Source organism: Manis pentadactyla, chromosome 11 (assembly GCF_030020395.1).
Source record: "Manis pentadactyla isolate mManPen7 chromosome 11, mManPen7.hap1, whole genome shotgun sequence".
Classification (NCBI taxonomy): domain Eukaryota; kingdom Metazoa; phylum Chordata; class Mammalia; order Pholidota; family Manidae; genus Manis; species Manis pentadactyla.
The window spans coordinates 22,124,351-22,139,004 of record NC_080029.1 but is presented as its reverse complement, the minus strand read 5'-3'; the positions used below and the strand labels follow the sequence as shown (position 1 = coordinate 22,139,004).

At 37.3% G+C, this 14,654-nt stretch overlaps 1 protein-coding gene across 5 annotated transcripts in view; it reads right to left on the bottom strand.

Moving 5' to 3' along the window:
* CEP128 (centrosomal protein 128) overlaps positions 1-14,654 on the bottom strand; it is a 416,809-nt gene that overhangs the window by 67,958 nt on the left and 334,197 nt on the right. For all 5 annotated transcript variants that reach the window (XM_036882239.2, XM_057488248.1, XM_057488246.1 and 2 more), the window contains one exon: positions 4,307-4,356. In XM_036882239.2, the coding sequence (XP_036738134.2) occupies positions 4,307-4,356 (50 nt within the window). The remainder of the gene's footprint in view (positions 1-4,306; positions 4,357-14,654) is intronic.

Sequence of the window (14,654 nt, the reverse complement as noted above, 5' to 3'; positions counted from 1 at the left end):
TTTCAGTAATTACCAGCCACATTGCAAAAATCACTGTCAAATATGTCTGTCTCCACTGTTTGTGATACCTCCGATGACTGAAAACTCTCTCTTCGCTGCTGCCCACCCCCTTGCCATTTCATCCTTCTCTTTTTGCACTGATTCTTACCACTATGCCAAATTACCCACTCATTGACCTTTTAGGTCAATAATACATTCAAAGAGGAAAGAATAGAGCAGAATAGAGAAAAGGAGAATGAAAGTGTGTGTGTGTGTGGGCAGGCGCATGCAGGAATGACAGAATTTGGAAGTTGCCCTCAAAATTTTTTAAGTGAAAAAACTCTAGGACATGCACAATTGTTTTTTAACAGGAAGACTTTAGAGAGACCAAGAAATAGGTGCTAAATAAGAGATCAGTAGGGTGACATTCATATGTTTATTTGGTCAATAAAAAGTAACTGAGTATCTGCTATAGTGAGGCACTATGCTAAGTAGTAGATATTTGGGAAAGTGAAAGACATAGTATGATAGTAATTTACAATTTACTGTATGATAAATTTTTATTTTAAAACCTAAAGCTCTTAGCTAAGTGGATTCAAGCAACAAATACTTGTTCAGTTTTATTGATGTTTTTCCCCCCTTAAAATATTCTCGGCAAAAAAAAAAAAAAAAAAAAAAAAAAAAAAAAAATATATATATATATATATATATATATATATATATATAATCTCGGCTAAGTTTCATGACATTATGCTCCCCTGAAATGATTTGCTTTATGTCTTAGACTCCTTTGCATGATTTTCATCCTTAGCTTGTTACTTAAGTGTTAATGTTCCCTAGGATTCTGGTCTAACTTTTATTTTTTTATTCTTCATACTTCCCCTGGGAGTTTTCATTGCTTCTATGACTTTTAGTATCATCTATATGATATGAACACCAATCTTATGACATCAAATTCTGCACATCCAATTCAAACTCCTTCTGGGCTCTAAATTCATGTATGAATCACCCTCTTGACATTGACACCCAAATGTTTCATGGCACCCAAACTCAATATATCAAAAATTAATCAACTTCCCCTTATCTCAATGACTAGCACAACCATCCCTAACGTTGTCCAATCAAGAAGCCTAAGAGTGATTAACTTTTTCTTTTTATTTCCTAACAACTAATCTCAAAGTTCCACGGACTTTTATATTCTTAAAATATATTAAGAAACCACCCACTCCTCTTCATGCTCTCTGCTGCCACCCAATCCAGGTCACCATCATCTTTTGCCAAGATTCTCACAAGTATCTGCTTAACTGCTCTTCCTGGCTTCAATTATTTTCAACTTTATAGCCAGTTACCTTTAAACAATACAAATTTGATCATATTATTTTCTTGTCAATCCTAACTCCTTTCCTAAGTACTTTAGACTGTTGTTAAATCTACAAACCCTTGGTTTGCCTCACCTCTAAGATGCTGCATCCCAACGTACTAAACTTCTTTCAGTTCCTCAAACATGAAATGGATGCTCTCTTTTACCTCAGGCCTTCCATTCTCCTTCACACTGCTGAAAATATTTCTTATCTTCACTCCAAACTTGCCAGTGCTAGCTCCTGGTTATCATTTAAATACTGATTTCCTTTGGGAAGACTACTTGGAATGCCAGTCCACCCTGGCTCACCCTACCCGCCTTCAACTCCCAAACCTTTCCCCAAACCTACCTTTATCTCCACCAAAGACACGTATTCTTGTTATATGCTCCCACAGTGACTTATACATCCCTTTCAATATCATTTTGTTATAATTTTTTATTCTAAATACCCATCTAAATATGGTTTCCACTAATTCTGGACTAGAGGGCAAGAAACCACCCAGTCAAAGCAGCCTGCTTTTCTATCTTTAGCATTTAGTATACTGCCTTGCACATAATTGGTGATCAATAAATATTTGTTCAATGAGTATATGAAACACCTTTTACTTACAGGAAACTGGGAAGAGTTTGGAAATAAACACCCCCTACCCTTAAGGAGGATAACATTAAACGCAGAATGTCTATTACACATAATTATATGATGATAATGAGTAAATAAAATTGACTCCAATTTGGATATGTGCGGATTTGCTAACATTGTAAATTGGAATTAAATATTTAGCTCTCCCTTCTGGTTAATCTAACCCACACTAAATACTTCTGGAAGACAGTTTTACGATTTTATATTGTAGATGAGAAAATATGCAAAGCAAAGTTAATTGAGTTATTCAAGGTTACCCAATGAATCAGAGGCAGAGCCAGAACTTGAAACTCAATGTTGTCAACCTCCAGTGCTTACTGCTATCATTTTTTGGAGACTATTTTGTCTTTTTCTCCTCAAAAAGTGTGATTGTAGGAACTTCAACCTATATACTTTAATAGTATTCTCAAGACTATCATCTGTATATTTACATTTGAATATAGAAAACTCAGGAATATAGGCACTTTTCAGTGAATATTCCTCTAGTCTTAAAATCAAAGGCTTTCTGGGATGTGTCTCCGCACTCTCGTGCACTCTTAGCAATGCCAGTTCCTTCCTTGCTCTTGGTGGAGTGTGATTAGTACTTGGCACTAATGGCCACTTTTAAGTGCCAGCACTGAACTCCTCTACTGTGGGACATCACACTGGATACTCTACAACCACAAATATCCACAGTTAGTTGACTGGCACAATATATTGTACTCAGTGGACATTTTGGTAGAAAATGCTGCCAGTACTTAATAAATATTTGAGAAGAACCATAGGCTACTAAATTCAACAGGATTCCTGGTTCCAACATTCATATTGTGAGAAAAGTAAATTCAAAAAGGTTTGTTCTGCCATTTCAAAAGGCCAGATATACCAAATACTCAATAAATATGTTTATATGTGGTATTCTGGACCAACAGCAAACACAGGCCATAACCAAAGTGCTTCAAAAGCCTTTTTTACCTTCTCAATATATACATGTAGTGTATGCAGAAGCTTTGCTTTTTATAACTCTGATATTAATTTCTCAGAGATAAAAAGGGTGAGTATATACTTGAGATTTTTTTTTTCGCCACAGAATGGACCAATCAGGGTTCTCTCTTTTTATATCTGAACATAGCTCAAGCTCAAGATGTTAAAGGAATTTAATCTGTACAAAATTGTGGCTAGCACATGTCATTTTTTTTATTAAGGTATCATTGATATACAATCTTATGAAGGTTTCACATGAGCAACACTGTGGTTACTACATTCACCCATATTATCAAGTTTTCCCCGCAATACCCCATTGCAATCACTGTCCATCAGTGTAGTAAGATGCCACAGAGTCACTACTTGTCTTCTCTGTAGCACATGCCATTTTTATTAAGTATAGAGAACTATATTCTTATTCATCATTTTCAGATCAATTATACAATTTCTTCTTAAGGGATACACCATTCAATAGAAGAATCCCAATTATAGAACATTTCCCTTGCTCTTTGGTCTTTGATTGACACATCCTTTATTCTCCAGAAGCAAACATCTTTACCCCTAAAGCACAAACTGGCCCATTATAATATGCTGCAATCCCCCATTGCAGCTCTGGGCCCAGAAAGAACTCTAAATGTCCGAAATATTTACTCTTCTTAATCACCAATGTGATACTAAGTGAACTGGTTCTGTCATGGGAGTATAACTGATCATGTTTCCCCTAATAAAGACGGACACTTAGTTACCCATTTGTAAGTTAGCCCAATGTAAAAGGAAGAGAGAACTTCTCTCAGACACTAAGTTAGCATCACTTGCACATACCACAGAAATGTCAATTAAAATTCTACTGCAATCTTTCTAACATAGTTTTCCAGTTCCAGGAATGTATATAAACTCATAGTGAAGTGACAGGCATATGAGGTAAGTCTTTAGCTCTATATATGTGTGAGTAGTCTTGGTTGATCATTGGTAGATGACATTCATGGAGTAAGAGTACTTTTGACTTTCACTTGAAACTGTAGATTCCATGAATTCATCTTCATTCATCAGCCATGTGTTTGGGAAAATGACTTTGCAAAGACTTTCTTTTGTTCCCTAATGCTGTAGTTCCTATTAAGCTATACCAAGGAATAAATGTTTCTTTCAAGAGCAGCACAGATGCTGAGTTGATATCCTGCTTTAAGAGATTACAAATGCTCTTAAGAACTTCTGATAGGAAGCACATTCCAACTTAGGCTGCAACATTCTGGTGTATTTTTTATTCCATTTGCCATAGTAGTCTGGATGTGATAATGATAAAGGCTAACAGAATAAAAGCACATGTTTTTATCCCAAGGATATACACCTTACTGGAGAATTTACTGTACCTGCAAAGATTCCATTTCTTCATCTTTTCTGTGGGTCTCCTCCAGCAGATCTACAATAAGAAAGTAAAATACCCATCAAAATACAATGTAAAAATGGGTTGCCTCTTACTGTCAAACCCAGTTCAGTCAGTAACTTTGTTTCCAGTAATTGTTGCCTGGAAAGATAATTTGATGTTTAAGGGTGAGGAGAAAAGTAAAAGAGTTGCCTTCTGATCCCAACGGATGAGAAGTGCAGACTCTGGACCTTGCCAAGCCTAACCCAGCTGAGAAGCCCTGGGAGGTCCTAGCTCTGGTGGAGAGACCAGAGAATAAGACCAACTCAATTAGAAATCCAAAATCATACCAATATTTTAAGAATTTGGCCCAGTGCTTATACAACTCTAAAGGAATGCAGAATTTTAAAATAAGAAAATTTTTTCTATTGGAAAAAAAATTAGAAACAAACCCTTTGCTCTTAAAATACACTCTCAAGCCAAGTTCCACCTCCAGAGTCAATTTTTATAACCAAATTAAAACATCCTGGAACAAAGGGTATTATTAATGGAAGTAGAACACCACCTTAGCTGTAAAGTCCTGTTAACTATCATTTCACACTGAGAGGGTGGGATGCAATGAAGCTACCTCTGGCCAAGAGTTTGGCATCATCTCAGAGACATTTGTGGCTGGAAGGGAAGGCAGTCAACTGAAGAGAGTTCTGTCTAAATGCATGCATGTAGCCATGGTATCTCAATGCCCTAAACTAATTTATGAACTTGCTATAAAGGAAAATATATTTGGCAAGCAGAATTTTCTGCCTACAGCTACACCATCCTGTGCTATGATCTTATTAGATCTCACAAACCTAAAGAAGGGTGGGCTGAGTCAGAACTTGGATGGAAACAGGCAAGAAACACCTACAGCAGCGCACATTAATATTAGTATTTGCCTTAGAGACTGTGCTGCATAAAGGAAAATAGAATTTACAGAAGTTATACATATATATATATACATATATACATACACACATATATGTGTGTGTGTGTGTGTGTGTGTGTGTGTGTGTGTGTGTATGTATATGTATTTCCCAGAAAGACAAATGTAAATGTTTTTAGGAAGTGCTATGCTAGGTGTAGCAGGAAGCAATAACATAGCAGGTAACCAAGTCACACTGTCATAACTTGTCAAATCTGAGCAGGCAATATATTAATACTTCAGGAGACCTGGCAGATGATGTAATTGCTGGTAAGACCTCATGGCTAAGAGAGCAACAGAGTGGCAAGCAACCCCTTCAAGATGTAATGTACTGGGATTAAGCATAAGAGGGAATTTTTGCTCTGTATCCCATAGAGGAGCTGACTGGTTCCAAACCTTCTGTACTCAGAGTTCCATCAATGAAGTGAAAGGAGTATGTCAATGTATTAGGTTGCATTTTTAAGGGGCTCTTGGTTGACACATCAGTTTCTTTAGCTATACAGTAAAAACTGACTTGGGGTGTGGTAGATTAAAGCACCTTTAATCATTCCTCTTCCTGCATCCTTACTCATCTGCATTGTAACATTGCAGCTAAAATATCAAGAGTTCGCATGCATCTTGTGTCTGGCCTGGTCTCCTGACTTGATTTGCTAAATAGAATACAGCAGAAGCAGCTCTGTGCCAATCAGTGTTGCAGGTTCAAGAAGACTTGGGCATTTTCACTTACCAATTTGGAACTCTGTTACTGCCATATGAAGTCCAGGACAGCCTGCTAGGTGACAAGACCACATGGCCCAAGATTCTTCCCACCTCTGACACCCTGAAGGGTTGCTCTAACTGCTCAGAAGCATAGCTGTTCAGCTGACCTGAAAATTACTGCAGATGACTCAGATAAGAGCCCCAGTTGAGAACGAACTGCCTAGCTGAGCCTCGTGCCAACTCCAATTCACAGAATCATGACCTACATACATGGAATTTGAGGATGCTTTGGTTATCCAGTACTCAGAAGGATGTAAGAGTAGCTAACAGATACATGGAAAAAGAGAATTCAGACTCTGGAGATAATAACAATTGGCCTGGGTGGGTAGGGATGTGAGTGGCATAAACTAATGGGCACTTTATCCTGGGTGTTTCTAATCTTTTTGTCACTGCACTCAAGATGAAATTCCGTAACAGGAAGAGCTAATGAGCCTAGCTTAGATCTCCTGCCTACTGCTTGGCAAGGGGAAAGAATAGAGCACTTTCACTGATAATCCCAGAAGGACTAAACAAAGAACAGAAAGGATAGTTTCCAAAAGCAAAATCAGGGTACTGTTAACAGAAGAAGGAGGGGTGGATATCAGGCCAAAATAACAGATACCTACTCCAACTGGTTTCAGGAAATTGTGTCTTCAGCACAACTCTCTTCAGTATTTATGGGATATAAGACCACTACTGTGCCCCTGTATGGACCTGACCATTTTGCTCCATTACTTCTGGATATTAGGAGGTTCTCAGAGCTGGGCCTATGGTAATTAATTGCACTTTCTAAAGGTACAGTGGACCTGTAGTGATGGATAGTGGGTCCATCAACCACTAAAGAAAACTGATCTTGTTCTTCAAGAGTCAACCTGGTATGGCAAATACCGAACTCCTCAGCTAAAATTTAGGGGATAAATAATCAGCACTGGATTACTTAAATTGCCAAACTCAACTCAGACATTTGATAAAACAAAGATGTAAAGAAGATCGGTCTACCAGCAGAACTTCACAGAATTACTGAAATTTAAAAATTAGGTTGTCAGTTTTCTCCAAATGCATAAAGGTCATGCCACTCACCCAACAAAGTGGACACCAACTGCAGCGTTTGCTTTTGGACAGCCAAGCAAAAAAACTGCAAAGGAACTGCTACAGTTGCATTCAAAATGTAGACCTCCTCTCTGTCCCCCTTCTTCCCAACTCCCCACAAACAGCCCTCATCCCAGTTTATATTGAGGATAAGTGGACACCTGCTTCTGTTTTGTTCTCTGTGCCACATCCCTTTCCTTTGAGAACTTCCTGTTCCTCTCCTCATGGGATTACTGTGCAAACCTTCAGCAAGAGGCCTAACTAACCTCTCCTGCCACAAAAGCAGGTCATGACCCAGGCTGGCAGGTCAGCCCACTTACCTCCCTGAGCATAAAAGCTAAGCAACATCAGCAGGAATCCTTTTTTCAGGCACTAACATGGATACCAGGAGAGAATCTCCCCCCTCTTCTGAAACCACAAGCTTACACTAGCCGGGTGCTGCTAAGGCTGTATTTTCTACTACGGTGAAGGAGCCTGTACAACAATGAAGCTGGCAAAGAGGAAAGAAAAACCTACATAGGCAAAGAATTGGTTGAGACAAGATCCACCCTTGCCTGAAACCCACATAACTCCTGGAATTTCGACACTTCTTTTTTTTGCTTTTACTTAAATTAGCTTTAGTCAGATTGCTGTCATTTTTAAGTCTTGGGATGTGTTGTATTGAAGACTCCTACTTTTATTCACAAACCTGGAAAACCTTGAGTTGGCAAGAACTTTCTATTCCACAGTGAAGTGTTTCATTCTACAATAAATAGATGAAGACATGAAGCTCAAAGAAGGCAAATGATTGGACTGAGATTACCTAGTTACCTAGTACCTTTACCGAACTAGAGCCACACCAGAGACTTGCTCTCCTGTCTTCCTGCCCTATATATCATATTATGCTCTCACTTGTACCATTCAGTGCTTAACTGTACCCTTTTCTATACTGTTACTTTTTTAAATGCACACATTTGTATTCCTCTGACTTCCTTTAGGAGTTCTCTGATGTCAACAACTAGGACTTCAATGACTTTATATCCATGTCCTCCTTAAGTACTGCCTCTCTACCTTTATTCAGCTTGGATCCCCCAAATTGTCTTTTCTGCCTACATCACTCCTCTATGCAATTGCTTACTTGTTAGGTGTGTTGTTCAAGTACGTGCAGTTAGCATGATAAATAGGGTTATTAACCTGTGCTGTTAAAATATGGCTACTGGGCATCACTGAGAAGCGACTACTTCACTGCAAACACACACAAGTTGAGAGAATATAAGTGAGGCTTCTGGATGGTTTGAAGTGACATAATGCTGTGACAACTGAATGTGATTAGTGCACCTCATTAAAATGTGCAATCTAGTTGTTATTTGCTCTGACCAGCTTTAGAACAAATGATCAGCATGGAAAAGGCTGAAGGGCTGCTCTGCTCCCTTGCTCACAACTGGCATGTTTTGTGTTTTGCTTTATTATTCTCTGGTTTGCTGTTCAATACAAACAGCAATTCAACTGCCATGCAAATTGCTGTGGCTAAATGTGCTTCCATCAACATTAGTTAATGAATGATTTTTTTTTTTTTTTTTGGTGGAAAGGGAAGCAGTCCTGTGTATTTTCCTTGGATTGACTCCAACTCTTTAAATAAGCTGATACTAACTCATTATGACATATAGTCATTAGAGGGGGTTAAAATCCCAATTAAAAAAACAGGACATGATGGATGAGAATTGAAGAATCCAGTTGTTTTGTTTTGTTTTCTTTTTTTCCACTTTGCATTTCTCTGGCATACTCAGGGTAATATATCATGACCATGTTTTTGGCTAAGACAATCTTGGACAACTTCCTTCACAGTCTTTGCAACTAGTGGGCTGGCTGTTTAAGGATGTTTTATACTTTTTTATGTTTATTTGGTTCTTGGTAGCCAAGGGAGCAGATAGGTTGTTTGTTTATTTGCTTTTAAAAGGGGAATTATATCCAGGTGTATATGAGCAACACATCCATCTAGCAACTTGACCCTTCACAGAAAGACTGGAGATCAAGTTTAGAAATGAAGTTTTCCCTTTAACCTTTACTACAAAATATCTCATGCATATCATAACTCAGCCTACCTGGTATGGGAGAGAAAGTTATAGACACAAGGGCTTCTGACACAGCAACATTTATAACAACATATAACATATAACATTTATGACAGACTAGCATTGCCGCAGAATACGGTTAATGAATGACTGCAGTTTAGAGAAAAGCATTCCGTTCCTGGTTCCTGTACTTCACTTAGTAATTCAGTGCTCCTGTTCAGTGTTACTCTATATGGCCTGACATTTACATAAAACAGTAGATCGTGTCAATTCTCCAAAGAATTCGGTCTTTTAAAAAAGTAAATGTGTGCCATTCCTCTTTGTGGGTGGCAGTTGTGATATAGTGAAAATAACTAAATGAAACAGTGTACTACAACCCTTAAAGAGGTCATATATGATGGAGCTAGCCTCCCACAGTTGTATACTAGAAACTCAAGACACTGGCTGCATGCTGAATACAAATGTCAATGTCTCTTTTTCTTCTTTGGCTCTCCAGTTATTAGAATCATTGGCATTTTAGGGACAGAAGGGACCATTGAAGTGATCTACTTCCAGGCTTCCCTGACATACACACTTTTTGTTTTTTTTAAAAGAAATAGGATTCTGTCTTATGAACAGTCATACATACTTTCAAGTGTGTATCACAAATAAATCATCTTAAAAGTGAAAGGAAGCTGCTTAGGTGGACGCTGATGTGGAGGGCCTGTGGCCAGCCTAGCAGACTTGCTTCCTGTTCTAAGGTTATTCCCTGTGGTGCCACGGTGGAGCTATAAAGCTCCAAATTGTGCTGATTGAAGCCCACTGATCTAACCCAATATCCTCAGATTTTACAGACGTGGACTGACCTCTGAGAGAATAAAAGCCTCTGTCAATGTCACACAGCTGGTAAATAGAAGAACATAAACCTGACCCCAGACCTTGTGAACTATACCAGGGTCCAATATTTTTTTTCATAAAACACTGACCACCCTCCTTTGCATTTCAGATTTGTATTGAAATAATATACTATTCCAGATTCCACCATAAGTGCCTACACATTTTTCAGTGCCTCCCCAAACCTATAGGGACCATCACTGAAGCACTTGTATAACACCAACAGTCTCTGAGAAGACCTACAGTTAATGGCTGTCCGTAAAAAAAATCCCTCAACTCTGAGGATGACGTCAAAAGCTACAGCTGAACACCTGGCAAGGCAGTTGTTTCAGTAGATGTATCTGACATACAACGTACAGAATATCCCACAAAATTAAACAACAGAAAAATCTGATTAAATGAATGACAGCTGAATAGTTCGTCAGCTTAATATAACATTTGTCAGTAAATCTTTTTCCTATCTCATTACGCTAGCAAAGATAAACAGCATAAATGAATAACAATATGACTCTACATTGGCCAAGATTCCTCAAAAACAATCAAATGCATTGATTTTAAATCAATGTATGTAAAACATTTAAAATAGTGTCTGGTACACAGTAAGAATTATACATATGTGTGTGTGTATATATATATATTATTATCTAAAAATAATTACACTTCAGTAAGTCTGTTAGAATCAGTAATATGTGTAAAAGATAATCAGTTGCATTTTAAAACAAGTAAAAAAAGCTCTCATATACTGCTGTTAGACTCCATCTATGATTAGTGACTACATTATTTAGAACTCTGCCATACCTACTGCCACCCACTGGTACATATCTGGATATACCACAATGAGTTAAGAGTTTTCTCATCAGGCCTAACCACAGAAAACACACAGATTAAAATGAAGAACAACATCCAAAAAGTACGGCTATCCTCTGTGGTTTGTCTCAGACACTGAAACAACATACTGGGCAACAGATGGAGCCCAAATGGTCCAAAACTGAAAAGCCTATAATCCACTGTCTGTCTTGGGTATGTGGTAAAACATCCAAATACAGGTACCCATGTTTTATTTGATGTCAGTATCTGGTGAAAGTTTTTGGTGAAACTTTCCATCTTGACAACTTTAGAGATTTAAAGCCTTTTTTCCACTAAACAGCTACACTACAGAAACAGAAAAATAATTTACCTGATTCTTTCTCACTCTTGGCTTTGGCACGGAGAAGCATCAAGATATAGAATGAAAGTTCTGACTCAGTTAACTAAGATTTTTGTCACTAAACAAGAACAGCAGAGAAAAGTGGGAACATATTCATTAGGAAACAAGTGACTGACCTAAATTGGTCTGAGGGCTGTCTTGTTCAAAAGGACTACATGTGACAATTAGCAAAATGAGCAAGAGAAATGTATGATCTATTGTAAATATCACTTTCATCTTGTAGTTTATTCTAGTTTTAGACTCATAAGGTGCAAGTGGGTATGTATTTTGGGGCCTATAGAAGTCCACAGTATTTGACTTGTTCTTTTATCATCTTCTGTTTAACAAAAGCTGTGAATTTTTTGCCGGATTCCTGAAGCACTTACTACTAAAACAGATCTAGGCTTTCTAGGACTTCTAGATTCATGAGTCTACCCTAGATCTACTTACTCTAAATACATCATAAACAAAATTCTAAAAACCAAACATGAAGAACAAATTTTGAAAGCAGATTTTTCTCTCTCATAATACCTTACTTACATGGAGAAAATAATTAGAATGTTAGTGAATTCTCATTAGAAACCATGGAAACCATAACACATTTTTTTTAAATACTGAAAGAAAGAAAAGAACTGAGAACTCATAATCTTGTATGCAGTAAAAATATCCTTCTGGAATTAAGGTAAAGTCAATATATTCTCAGGAGGAAAAATTAAGATAACTTACTGCCAGCAAACCTACACTAAAAAAAATACGAATTAAGACAGTTCTCAAAAAGAGAAGAAACAATAAAAGAAAAAAACCTTAGAATATCAGGAAGAAAAAATAAACACAGCAATATAAAATATGGATAAATCCAATAAATTTCCCTTTTACAATTATATTTGATGTTTGAAGAAAAAAAATTAACACTATCTGATGTGGTTTTAAATGGATACAGAGGAAATATTTAACACAGTATATTATAAAGAGGAAGAGCAAAAGAACACAAAGGTTAGAAAGGTTTCTACACTTCAGTCTGGTGTAACGGCCATACCAGTAGCCTGTGATATCTATGTACATATAATGCAATGGTTAGAGCAACCACTCAAAAGGCTATATGAAGAGATGTACTCAAAAACACAACTGATGAATCAAAATGGAATTCTAAAAAATGCTCAAATAACCCCCAAGAAGGCATAAAAAACACAGAAACCACAAAAACACAAATGGCAGACTTAATTCCTAACATAAGAATAATTACATTATATGAAAATGGACTGAATACACCAATTAAAAGAGAGAGAGTGGCAGACTGGATTACTGACCACTCTGCATTAAACCATGACATGACCCATGGACCCTGCTATAAGCTGTCTATAAGAAACTCACCTCAAATATAATTAAATAGGTAGGATAAATGTTAAAAAAAAAAAACACCATGCAAACACGAATGAAAAAAAATCAGGAATGATTATAGTGATAGGAGATAAAGTAGGTTTCAGAGCAAAGAATATTACCACAGAGAGGGGCATTATATAGCGATAAAAGGGCTAATATACCAAAGACACATATATATGTGTTCTATATATATATATATATCTGTCCTATATATGTATATACTAAACAACAAAGAAGTAAAATATGTGAAGGAAAATAGAAAAATTCAAAATTAGAGTTGGAGACATTGACATGCTTCTCTTAACAACTGAAAGTACAACTAGACAGAAGATCATCAAGCTTATACAGAGACATTTAGCAAGGATATACATAATCATAAATATAACAGGGAAACCTCTCAAGACTTGGAAGCTAAACACTACTAAATAATCCATAGGCCAAAGAGACTGCCTCAAGGGAGATAAAAAAAAAAATCATGAACTGAATAAACATGAAAGGCCAACATTTCAGAGACTGTGGGACACAACCACAGCAGCACTGAGAGGGAAATCTACAGCACTAAGAGCATGCGTGCTTTAGGAAGGAGAGAAGTCTTGAATGAATACTCTTTGCTCCTGCTTCTCAAACCCAAAAAACAAGAACAAAATAAATCTCAACTAGTGAAAAGAAGGAAAAAGGTAACAACAGATGCCAGTGAAATTGAGAACAGGAAAATAATAGAGAAAAATCGATGAAACAGAGTAGGCTTCTTACATTGTTCAATAAAATTGACAAACCTTTAGCAAGATTGACCAAAGACAGAGAAACAGAGAGAGAGAGAGAAAGAGAAAGAAGGAGTGGGGGAGGAAAAGAAAGTGGGAGAGAGAAGGAGAGGCTGAGAAATTACTATTATCAGGAATGAAACAGGGGATAACACTACAGATCCTGCAAATACCAAAAAGATATTAAGGGAAGACTGAGCAACTCTTCATATATAAATTTGACAACAGATGAAATGGACCACTTCTTTAAAAAGTGCAAAGTGCCATAACTTACTCAATATGAAATACATAATTAGGATAGCCTTTATCTAGTAAGGAAATTGGAACTTCATTTAAAACTCCCAGAAGAGAAGCCTCCAAGCCAGAAGGTTTCACTGTTGAACTCTACCAAATGTTTCAAGAAGAATTGGTACTAATTTTACACAATCTGTTTCAGAAAACAGAGAAGGGAATATACACCAATTTATTTTAGCAAACTACTGTCACCCTGCTACCAAAAACACACAAACAGTTAAAAAAAAGAAGACTGCAGCTCCCTCCTAAATATAGATATAAAAATGCCTAACAAAATAATAGCAAATATAACAACATTATATCAAACAATTAGATATCATGACAAAGTTGGGTATATTGTAGGGATGCAAGGTTGGTTCAATATTCAAAAAAATTATCTTAACAGGTTAAAGAAGAGAAATCATATCAACTATTACATTAAAAAACTACTTGATAAAATTCATCACACTTTCATGATAAAAAAAAAAACTCAGAGAAAAAGGAACAGAAGGGAACTTCCTCAACTTGATAAAGAGCATCTATAAAAAACCTACAATTAATATTATAATTAGTAGTGAAAGATGGGATATTTTCAGATTAAGATCAGAAATAAGTCAAGAGAGCTCTCTCTCACAATTTTTATTCATCATGGTATTTGCAGATCAGAAGCAAAGAAATAAAAGTATCCCTATTTTGAGAGGGGCAGAAGATGGCAGCGTGAGTAGAGCAGCGGAAATCTCCTCCCAAAACCACATGTATCTATGAAAATATAACAAAGACAACACTTCCTAGAATAAAGACCAGAGGACACAGGACAATATCCAGACCACATCAGCACCTGAGAGAACCCAGCGCCTCGTGAAGGGGGTAAGATACAAGCCGCGGCCCCGCGGGAGCCGAGCGCCCCTCCCCCCAGCTCCCGGCGGGAGAAGAATAGGCAGAGCGGGAGGGAGACGGAGCCCAGGACTGCCGAACACCCAGCCCCAGCCATCCGGGAACAGACGCAGTACATGCCCAGGGGGCCCTGGATACTAGGAAAACAGGGC